We start from the raw sequence: 11971 nt of genomic DNA on the forward strand, positions 1-11971 counted from the left end.
GATCAATTCCTTTGACATTTTGCTTTCGTTCTTTCTTTATTGTCACTGTAAATCAGTCTGAATCCTAATTACCTCATTTAATAAGCATTAATTAAACAGTCAAATTTAACTACACCATGATGGCCTTACTGTAACCATGATGTATAATCCACACAGATAAAATTGCAAGCCTCCATTTTCCTCTCCAATGTCATAAAATCATAGCCCCGTTGCAAATTGATTACATCTGTAATTCACTTCACTGTAGCAAGTTGGAGTGAAACACTCAACCCTTTATCAAACCACTCTAACTGTTCTCTGCAGACCAGCAATCGCTAACAGCAAAGATTCAACAAGGAAAGTAGACAGTGTGGGTAATAGGAATATGAGTTTAAATGGAAGCTGTAATCCTTTAACCTTCTAAAATCTGAGTACCACACACCTGAGTAACACACCTGATTCAAATGAAATGGATCTCTTTAAAAGATTGTTAAGTTCTGCACAAGCCTGCTAATGATGCATTGATCTGAATCAGGTGTGCTGAAGCATGGAAACATCCAAAATCTGCAGGACAGCGGCCGAGGACCGGCTGTGGACATCCCTGGTGTAAGCTCATCCTGAGTAGATTGTTCTGTCATTAACTAAACTGCGAAAAAGAAAAATCAAGAAAAATGTTGAGAAACTCATGCTGAGGACCGCACCAACATGCAGTACAGTGATTTAGCAGTATTGGTATTGATCCAGTCAAGTGTATTGTTGGAGCTATTTTCCTCCCACATGTTGGACAGGCTCACATCAGAACACCTGTGACTCATCCGGATGAGCTCTTTATATAAGGCACCCAGTCGCAATAAAAACTCCACAGGGTTTGAAGGCAGACAATGAACTAAGCCTTGAGCAAAAAAACAAAATATGCTTCTGAACAGGTTGCATCTGCCACGTAATTTGTTTTTAGGTTATTTAGTTTAATCTGCCGTTACCAATGGCTCTTTTGTATTTTTGCTTTGAATTTCTCTGTGGTTTCTATTGAAAGTATCATGTGATGCTGCCTATATGTGGGCCAACAAAAAGTTAAAGATCACAACCTAAAAGGCTAATGATGATTCATTGTCAGCCAGAGATGATGAATAATGTGACTCTGAGGATTCTATCCCCAGGCCTCACAACACTGCAGGTTGTTCTGGATACAGCAGCAGAAAAGAAGTGGCATGTGACAGCCATCAATGTCGGGAATCTGAAAGATGAGAGGAAGGATGAAGCTTACCGCTCACTGTTCCAAGATTTGGAGAACAAGAAGGAGAGGAGGGTGATCCTGGACTGTGAACAGGACAAAGTGAAAGACATCATGGAGCAGGTACTATAGAGTGGGCAGTTTTTGTCTAGTCCCTCTTTTAAGCTTGAACTATTTGCAGAGTAACACATGCTATAGGCTTTTTATGTATAACAGAACAAGTCCTCCACTTGAGTCATATGTGTCGTTTGTCCTTAAATACTCATAATTCTGTCTTGGAAAGTACTGACCCTTCAAGCAGCGCGAGGGAAATACACCCTTATATAAGTGTTTCCACACAGGAGCTGACATCATTGTCAAGTCTATTGTTTAAAAAGTTCACATAAGGAGAAAAGAGGGGTGGCTGGATGGAGCAGCTAGTGCTGCGCTCTCAACCACGACCTTTGTGAGACAGGAGATCAAGACCAACGTATGTCATGTCAGTGACACAACAGCAATTTATTGAATCGCTTTTTTCATCCTCAGGCTAGATTAAAAAAACAAAGCACCAGAAATAACTTTGGTACATTTTGAGGTAAGGTGTGCCATATGGATGCCATTTTATAGGTTTTCATAGTTTTATGTGCACACAGCATGTTACAATTAAACTTTGTTATTTCTTGAATGGCTTTAGACTGTAACGTCACCTGGATAGGGTTGGAAAACAAGGAAAGAGGACAATCTTGCATAAAAATATGCGTACCACTGACATGATGAAAGACGTTCATGATTCTTCACCTAAAAACTACCTGAGGTGGATTTTGTTTGATTATTAGAATTCTCATTTTTGACCTTGCGACAGAGTGAAATGCCACTGACAGTGGATGCAGTGATTAAAAAAGGAGTGGAACAATGTGAAAACAGGAGATGCTAACAACCTTGTTATCCATGAATTCTTCCAGCAAAACAAAAGTTATATTTAGTTTAAATATGTGCAATTTAGAAGAACAGCACTGTCGTATGGACCCAGCAGTCCAACAGATGTAAAATGGAACCATAACAATTATACTAATTAGTCATTTAGAGTGAAACTAAACTGCCATTAAAGGCAAAACTAATGGAAACAAACAAGTTATTTTTACTTAACCTTTTACCCACGAGAGAAGCTTATTGATTAGCATTTAAAGCTTTGCAGTGTCTTTCTAACCAAATGCTGACTGAAGTCGATGTCTACAGAATTGTCGGTACTTTATCAGGGAAAAACAGACTCTTCAGGGGGAAGTTTTTTGCTTAATGTCAAATGCATTTACATAGGAGACGCAAAATGTTATTATCAAAATAAGTGTCAAGTAGGAGCCCTGACAAATGGAGCTGGCAGTCAAACAGCACAATTCATTTCGGTTTTCATTTCTATATGAAATACTGAAAAAGACCATGGATATGATATGTATATCATTTTCCTTCTTCTTCCTTTCGTGTTACTGTTAAAAGCATTGGGTTGGGAAAATTATATCTATGTTTTTCAGTATTTGAATGCAGTCACCAACATGTCCTAATTTTTTTTTCTTTTCATGACTGGGTCTCTCATCCACGTTCAGGACGATAGTGACAAATAATGATGTATGAAGATAGTGGTGGATTTGTGCAGTTTGGAGTCAACCTTTATCATATTTATCATTGCTCTTTTTGGTTTCAAGCTCTTGGTCTATTGAAGAATTACATCTCAAGTTTTTCATAATAACAAAGACAAAGCTAAAACCAGAGTCATACTATAACTGTCATATACTACCATAATTGGCATAGAATAGGATCTTGTTACAAACCCTTTGCTTAAGTTATCTTCATTGCCTTGGAGTTAGTGTAGTGGGACGTTTGCTTTCCTTCTGTATGACCCATGTTTCTCATTCAATCTTGCAGGTCATCACAATTGGCCGTCATGTTAAAGGCTATCACTACATTATAGCCAATTTGGTAAGTTGAAGTAACTTCCATATAATGGAAATTTTATTCGTTCCTTAATGACTTTTTAATGTTGTGCATTGATTCTGGATACAGTTGATTAATTTTTATTTTGATATTTTTAGGGTTTCATCGATGGGGACTTGTCCAAAATTCAGTATGGTGGAGCCAACGTTTCAGGCTTTCAGATTGTTGACTTTGATGATCCTTTGGTTTCCAAGTTTGACCAGCGTTGGGATGCCCTGGAGGAAAAGGAGTATCCAGGAGCTGACAGCAAAATAAGGGTGAGCTCCAGCACACGGAAAGGATGTTGGTTCTTTCATGGGCTGGATTTTTTAAATAATACACATTTGTCTTCCGATGTGTACCCTCAAAGTACTAGAAATATTCTCCTGCCTAATAGTTTCAAATATGGAAAATGTTCCATCTCTCTTAATGACCAAACAGTCAGACTTCTGAGTCTGGTTGAAATCTGAATGAAAAAGCATTTTCACATTTACAAAATAATATCAACTTACTATAATGGAAAAATAAAAGCACAACGTCAAACATATAAGACAGCGGTCCCCAACCGTTTTTGAGCCACGGACCAGTTTACTGTCAGACACGGACCGGCCTTTAAGGTTAGAGCCGGTCACCGCATATTATAGAGAGCGGGCTTGGTGCGTGAGAATCACCTGTCGCGATAAATCCATATTTTAAATAGATCTCCTGGTATTGTCTGTTAAATGCAGTTTTCTTTTTCTTAGTGGTCATAGGCTCTTCTTCTGTCTCCTCACTGGGCCTTTTCCTCCTTGCAAAGAAACTTTCCAAAGACGTCTGTTTTTTACTCATTTTGCTAACTTGTGGGTTTAATATTAGCGATAATGTGTCACGTGACCGAGACAAGCATCTTGACACGTGTCAAGAGTGAGTCATGGACGGATGTAAAAGAGAGAATTCGGTCATTTTTCAAAATAAAACATTGTTCAGACTCGGATAATAAATAAAACTAAAATAATGTAAGTTATTTATTCTTTCTGTGTGGCCCAGTACCAAACGACCCACGGACCGGTACCGGTCCGGGGGCCCGGGGGTTGGGGACCACTGATATAAGATGCTCTCAATTAGGATGTAGAAAATACCGCGATGTAAAAATACCATGGAGGCTAATGAGCAGGCGGAGTGATGAGTGTTTGTGTGGTTTAGAACTTCAGTGGGGGATATATTATTTACAAAGTGCCCCACTTTGGTGAACCTCAATTATTCAAAGAATTAATTTAAGGTTAAAAATTGCAGTTGGGGGCTGTTTTGTCAACTCATTATTCTAAAAATTGATTAAATTAGGTTGCAGCCAAGATTAATGGCTGGACATGAGGCAGAGACTTGATGGCTTCAAAGGAGAAAGTCTGTAAATGTTGCAGGAAAATACTTAGATGCACAGATGTTAAGACGAGTCCCAAAGTCCCAATTACAGTGGCTACTCACTAATTAGGACCCTACAGATTTATCTTAATTATTTAGAATTGCAATGGAATTTCCTCAACCATTATTACAAATTATCAAAAATATTTTATTTATATTATATGTTTTGAAGAAAATAAATGGATAAATTAATGAAAGCATTGACCTGGAGGGTCTCATCATTAGATTTCTTTCCACTCTCTTTAATGTATTTTAGTGTATATCAAGCTCTGACCAGTCATACCAATACAAAAGAGCAGCAGCTATCTGCTGTTTATTGATCACTTATTGATAAAAAAAAACTTGAATTGACATTGTACTGGTGTGAAGGTCAGGGCTTAAGGTTAAACCGAGAGAAAAGTTTTTTGCTTTGAAAGTCATAATTCCTCCCATTTTCCGTCCTTTAGTACACATCAGCTCTGACCTACGATGCTGTACAAGTGATGACAGAAGCCTTTCGATATCTACAAAAACAACGCACTGAATTTAACAAGAGACCCAACAATGGTGACTGCTTGGCCAATCCTGCTGTGCCATGGTCTCAGGGAGTGGAAATCGAGCGAGCACTGAAACAGGTAATGTCCTGTTGTCACTGAGCATGTTCCTCATCAGTTATTATTATATCTTGAAGCTAATTAAAAACCGATGCAGTCAATGAAGTTTTTTCCATTGGATGCACTTAACATGGTTTTGGAATAAAGAATAAACTATGTCAAAATCTAGTTTTCATCCTCGTCTGAAGCAATGTGTCTGAGCAGCTGCTGCTTTTTAATAAGCATGATAAAGGGTATGAGCATATTTATGACACTGCTGTGACAAGAGAATCCATCATGCCAAGTTTCAAGATTTCAGTTTGTGGCTCAACCACAGAAGTTCAGACAAGTCTGTGTTCTTTCCTGGCAGCTACTGGCAGCTACTAAGTGTGATGACAGTCAGCAATAGCTACACTTTTGTTGCCATCGGTTCTGGTCACTGTATTTTGCTGGTCTGACCTGTTTAACTTTTACCGTGATAGACAGTTATAGCATCCAGTCACCTGACGTTTTTTCTGGTCCAAACCATAAGAAGGAGACAAAGTGAGAATTCAAATTGAAACTGTGAGATTATTTGTTTCTCTTGTTGGTGAAGACGTGTAGCCATGGTAACAGCAGATCTCCCTTTGGAAATGCAGAAAACGCCCACAAAGCTGAAAGTACTTCAAAGAGATTGATTCAAAACTGATGTTTTCAGCATGCATATACACAGACTTCCAGTACTGACAGCCATTCTTCAGAAGAAAAACAGGTCTACTCACCGACTGCCCTTTGTACTTTGATGGAAAGCAAGATTAGGTTTACTAAAATTAAAAAAATTTTCTCTGAAGTTTTCCAGGTTTCAGACTTTGAATTCAAAATTGAAGTCAGAGTGCCTCTTCACAGATCACACTCAAACCTGTGGCTGTTGTGGATTCATATATAATCAGAATATTTACTTTGATCAAAGTAATATTTTAGTCATCTTATTTTAGTCTAAATCATCTGAGTAGATAACACTTAATTCTTATGTTCAATACCAAAGCTTTAGGATCATTTATCTGAATTCCCTTGAGAACAATCAGCCATCTAATGAAGCCATATAGTTTTTTATATATGTTAACAGCATGTTACCACACTCTCACTTTGGCGCTGTTGAGAAAATGATGTCTGTTGATGCAAGTGGATGTAAAATTAGATTTCTGATTAAAAGTTTATTTCATTTGACAGTGGTTATGCACCACATCATTGTTTGCTTATCATTATACAAACCAGAGGAAGAAATCACTCTGGTCTCTTATTCAGTGAGTTTAGTTTCAACACGGATGTACATCCAGCTGACTGATTATATTTCATGCCAGCTAAGCCAAGAAACCTAGGCCCATCTAAACACTTAGAGATGATTACATAATTGTATTCAGCCATTGTTGGTATGCTCTGCTGCTTGCTCTGCCGATTATTCATTCACTCCCCAAAGCACCTATGTCACAATCAGTTTAACCAACATGCAACTTTGCTAAAACGCAAGGCTTCTATTGCAGCACATATTTTCACATAAAATGTTTTAATTGGAAATATATATCAATGGGTTACAAAACATGATACATTTGTGATGAATAGCAATTAATGACAATGAGTTATGGGATTAATTATGATTCAAACTTATTTTCACCTGACTGCCCTACTTTGTGTGTCTTTCGTACTATGTCTGAACTTTTCTGTGGTACACAGCAGAAATGAGAGTCAACAACACAAGATGAAACCTCAATAATTAAGACATTTTAGGCATTGACAGCTTTATCAAAGAGCTTCTGCAGAATTCATCAGTTGGTACCAGATACCTGGTACCCAAAAAATTAGAATATGAAAATACATGTAGAAAAGTTTCCATTAACCACTCCATGAGGACAAGAACAAACCAAACAGTATAAGGTTATGATGGGCAAATCAGTTAATCAGAACTTGTTCACTGGTTTTTGGTCACTCAAAAGCACATGTAAAGCTTCTTAATGGCTGTTAACTTCAAAGGTTCCCAGAAAAGTAAGGAGAAAGTGAGGGGATTTTGATAAGGAGTCCTTTTTATATCTTATCAGCTGCTCCTGGAGGGCAAACGAAAGATAATCAAAAGCGCTCTGTTATTTCTTCGCCAAATGTGTTTCATGGTTCAAAACAACCTTAAAGGGAGTTCCATGCTGATCTGTAAAGCAGCAATAAAACAAAAGTTTCTGGTGCCCAGATTCAAGGGTAAATCACAGCACAGACACAGTTTGAATGAATTAGTTTGTAAAAGTGAGAATCTGAATTACACTGGCATTACTAATCTGTGTGGTACTAAAGCCTTAAACTCACATAATGCAAGACGAGCAGTGCGATCAACATTTACATTTGGGTTGCATAAAGAAGAAAAAACAGTGATCCCCTATAAGGCAGATTATTTTGAACACCTTACTTTATGATGACTGGCATTTACCCTGGTGTATGTTCATGTAAGTAAAAAGAAAACAGAGGCTTTATGGCATCCCTCAGTTCACAGAGACTAAAAGTTTCAAAATATTCATGCATAATTGTTAGGCCATGAGGATGCATCTGTTGTGTTTTGATTAACACCCCTAAACATAACTGTGTGTTTGTGAAATTGCAAGGAAATCTGAATCTTCCTGTCAATAAAAAAGGAGGTGAAAAAATGTTCTTCCAAGTGTCTCGGTACATGCTGAGTCCATGCTGTAATTTCCTCCCGAATCTGGACACCAGTGGTTTAATTATCTTTTTGTCTTTGTGCTGCTTTCTTGCTCAGGATAAAAACATATTTCAAGCAATTTAGGATCACCAACTTTGGAGATTAGGAGATTCTAACAGGACACAAACTGCACTTCTAAGTGATTCATCCCCACTGCTTGTCAATTCAGATAACTTGGGAGAGGATGGTAAATAGCCATCTAGATCTCAAAAAGCACCAGTTCTGGGCAACAAAACTGTCAGTGAATAGATTTTTGAGTTGATTCAAGTAAAGACAGATCCTGAGCCCCTGTCCTGATTAAATACTGATGACGTAGCTTGAAGCATGTTTTTCTTGCAGCACATATAGATGTCCAAACTAACTTGGCACTAGGGTATGGCATCATAGAAAGTATGTACTGAAATAGCCTGAATAAAATTAATTAAACATACACTACCACCATGTCAATCACATTATTTGCATTCACGCCATAGGACATAACTATTTAGAACTATGAATAGTTATGCCTTCTACTAAATTAGTTTCAAGACTTGAAAAACTGATCCCAAATAATTGACAAATGTATGTACTTCCCGTAAGGTGTTAAACTCTTCTGATGTTTTCACACATTACAGAAGGTAGTCTTTGTACCCATTTACCCATTTGTTAATGCTCCAGGCAGCAGGATATTCATGTGAGCTGTATTCTCACAACTGGGAATAATCCAGATTTGTGGCGGACAGGCAGTGTAAGTCGAATCAGTGACCATCATTAGCAGATACACTTGCTTAATATGATCACAACATCGATTCACAGGAAAATTGTCTAGGCTTAATTCTAGAAAGCTTGCTTGGGTTGAGTAAACTCTACAAAGAGCCTAGTCATCCTGATGTGGACACTTGCATTCTAACATTCTGCACTTCTGAAAAGTGTCTACAATATTTAAGATCTACAGTGTATGCCTGTAAACAGATAGAAATGATAACCTCCTTTGAAAAGGCATCTTCGTTTCCTGTGTTTCAGTTTTATCAATTGTCACTCATAAAATCTCTGGAATATACTTACAATTTTGCATATAACTACTCATATCCAACTGCCAACACAACAAAAATCTGTCTTTATGTGGCTGAGCAGTCTTACATGCTGTGATAGAAAGTTTGATAATGGCTATGTTTTAAAAGTTGTGATGTTATGTCTCTAAGGTTCGTGTGGAAGGCCTGACAGGAAACATTCAGTTTGATCAACATGGCAAGAGAGTCAATTACTCAGTGAATATAATGGAGTTAAAGACAAATGGTCCTGTAAAGGTAGGTTTCTGGATGGCCTGGAGGTCGCTGAATGACACCTTTTTGTTTATTATTTTATCTTTTCGAAAACCCATTACCACCATTAGGGCCTATTTTCTATGATAGATAGTATATTCATTTGTACACTTTGTTATGTGTAAACTGTGTTCAAGCTGATTAATATTCCTTATGTTTTCTCTGAAATGAATTATATATTTCTCCATACAGATTGGATACTGGAATGAAGTTGACAAGATGGCTGTCACCAAATCTGATGTGTTTACAAATGATACAACTGGAATGGAGAACAAAACAGTTATTGTCACCACCATTTTGGTAAATATTATAATATATTGTTTCATAGCTACAGTGATTGTGCATTACATTTTTATTTTCATTTTTGGAACACTAGGTCAATTATTTCATTATACATGGCTTTTCCCTCTTGCGTTCTTATTGAACTGTCAAGTCGGTGCAAGAACTTGGTCTTTGAAGCTGCTTTTTAAATTGTAAGTCAACCTTTTGTAGTGACCATTGTTCTCTGTTTCTGCCTCCCTCCTCCAGGAAGCTCCATATGTAATGCTGAAAAAGAATGCAGACCTTTTTGTGGACAATGACCGCTACGAGGGTTACTGTGTTGATCTGGCTGCAGAGATAGCAAAGCACTGTGGCTTCAAGTATCAGCTGAAAATAGTGGGAGATGGAAAGTATGGAGCAAGAGATGCAGAAACTAAAATCTGGAATGGAATGGTTGGAGAGTTGGTGTATGGGGTGAGTTATTCTGTTCATTTGAAGGCGTGCCTTTTTAAAATAGATGACAGATGGATTTAAAACTATTTTGATTTTTTGAATCTGTCTCCATTTGTGCCCTTTGGACTGACAGAAAGCAGACATTGCAGTGGCGCCTTTGACCATCACATTAGTAAGAGAGGAGGTGATCGATTTCTCTAAACCCTTCATGTCCCTGGGAATCTCCATCATGATCAAGAAGCCTCAGAAATCCAAACCTGGAGTCTTCTCTTTCTTGGACCCTCTGGCTTATGAGATTTGGATGTGTATTGTTTTTGCCTACATCGGTGTTAGTGTGGTGCTGTTCCTTGTCAGCCGCTTTAGCCCCTATGAGTGGCACACTGAAGAGTATGAGGATGGCCAGATCCAGACCAATGAATCTACTAATGAGTTTGGCATATTCAACAGCCTGTGGTTCTCCCTTGGAGCCTTTATGAGACAAGGCTGTGACATCTCACCCAGGTAGGTCAGAGAAGTTAAGACCGCTATGTTGCTTGTGATTTAATTAGCAAAGAATGGCTAGGGATTGATATGTGTTTTTATTGCTTGTAATGTTCATGGTTTGTGTTTTTTATTTTTAAATAACTGCTTAAACAGAATAATAGTTTCAGCTTTCCACTTTTTGTTGTGTTGATATGAATTGTGGTGCATATAGAGTGCAATGTGACATGGTCATATACATACTTATATACATATATATATATAAATACAGTATATATATATATATATATTCCCCTTTTTTCTGAGTGACACCATAATTGGTGAGAACTGTTGTCTTGTGCGATTATTTTTTTTAAATTAATTAATTAATTTATTTATTCATTCATTTTTTTATTATTATTGTTATTTGGTGACTTAAAAGGGATGCAACATGTCCATATTTCCTGCTTCTATTAAGTGGACTTTTCAAGTATGCTGTAGGTCTTCCTTTTCCATAATAGTGAGTCAATTATTTTTCTTACTGAATATAGTTTTATATTAACCTGAGCATGGAGTAACTTGTGATTGTAAACACTGGAACTCAGCAGTCATGCTAGAAAGGATAGAGTCTTATACCCCACAGATATGAATCAACATCTGATTTAACCTGGCCTTTAAATCTCATGTCAGTGATATGGGAGGTGTCAACATGACTCTATGCAGGGTTGCGTGTTGCTTTATAATGTGTCCCCAACTGAGGGCACCTTCTTTCTTAAACTTTTGAATTGGTTTTGTCACTCTTGTTTTTATTATATCTCATAGGTGCCTTATTGAAATGACAGAAAACTAAATGTTTTCTTTAAAATGTTGACTTAATTTTATTGCACACTTGGTAAATATTACTGTGATTTAAATCGTTCACTGGATTGCTGAATGACTTGATTTTTATTTGTAACCCTTTTTTTTTTAGATTTTTTGGGTAAAAAAAAAACAAAGAAATAATAAGAATTGCATGTTTCCAAAGCTGCAATTTTAAGTTATGTAAAGATTCTTGTTGAATTACTTCCTTTCCCCCAACATAGCCCTTATTTTAATAGAAGTGTGCAAACAACCAGCACAGGAAACTGATCTTATTTTACCCAAAGATCTTTCAGCTGATGCTGGATTACTTTATTCACACAGAGAGATAAAGCACACTAAAAATCACAGGAGAAAATGTGCTTTTTTTGTTTGTGTCTGCTATAGATCGCTGTCTGGGCGTATTGTTGGTGGTGTCTGGTGGTTCTTCACTTTAATCATTATCTCCTCCTACACGGCCAACCTGGCTGCTTTCTTGACTGTTGAGAGAATGGTGTCTCCCATTGAAAGTGCAGAAGACCTGGCCAAACAGACTGAGATAGCTTATGGGACTCTGGACTCTGGTTCCACTAAAGAGTTTTTTAGGGTAAGACACACTCCACTTCTACCCTACAACTATGGAAACAACTTCTCTGAGTGTAATGTGTTTTTTCTATATAGTTTTTCTTCAATTCATGCCTATGGAAGGCAAATAAAGAGTATTGAGACATTCATGGTGATGATTTAGATAATGGATCAAGTGAAAAGCAAACCAACAATATCAATTATTTTAAATTAGGAAAAAAAATGCAAGATACAA

General features: G+C 37.3%; 1 protein-coding gene across 4 annotated transcripts in view; it reads left to right on the forward strand.

Moving 5' to 3' along the window:
- The window catches only part of gria2b (glutamate receptor, ionotropic, AMPA 2b), a 51717-nt gene that overhangs the window by 33074 nt on the left and 6672 nt on the right, over positions 1–11971 (forward strand). For all 4 annotated transcript variants that reach the window (XM_075481880.1, XM_075481879.1, XM_075481877.1 and 1 more), the window contains exons 4-12: positions 1137–1333; positions 3107–3160; positions 3274–3432; positions 4999–5166; positions 9022–9126; positions 9334–9441; positions 9670–9876; positions 9989–10356; positions 11560–11758. In XM_075481880.1, coding sequence (XP_075337995.1) covers positions 1137–1333; positions 3107–3160; positions 3274–3432; positions 4999–5166; positions 9022–9126; positions 9334–9441; positions 9670–9876; positions 9989–10356; positions 11560–11758 — 1565 coding nt within the window. The remainder of the gene's footprint in view (positions 1–1136; positions 1334–3106; positions 3161–3273; positions 3433–4998; positions 5167–9021; positions 9127–9333; positions 9442–9669; positions 9877–9988; positions 10357–11559; positions 11759–11971) is intronic.

This window comes from Odontesthes bonariensis, chromosome 13, assembly GCF_027942865.1.
Source record: "Odontesthes bonariensis isolate fOdoBon6 chromosome 13, fOdoBon6.hap1, whole genome shotgun sequence".
Classification (NCBI taxonomy): Eukaryota; Metazoa; Chordata; class Actinopteri; order Atheriniformes; family Atherinopsidae; genus Odontesthes; species Odontesthes bonariensis.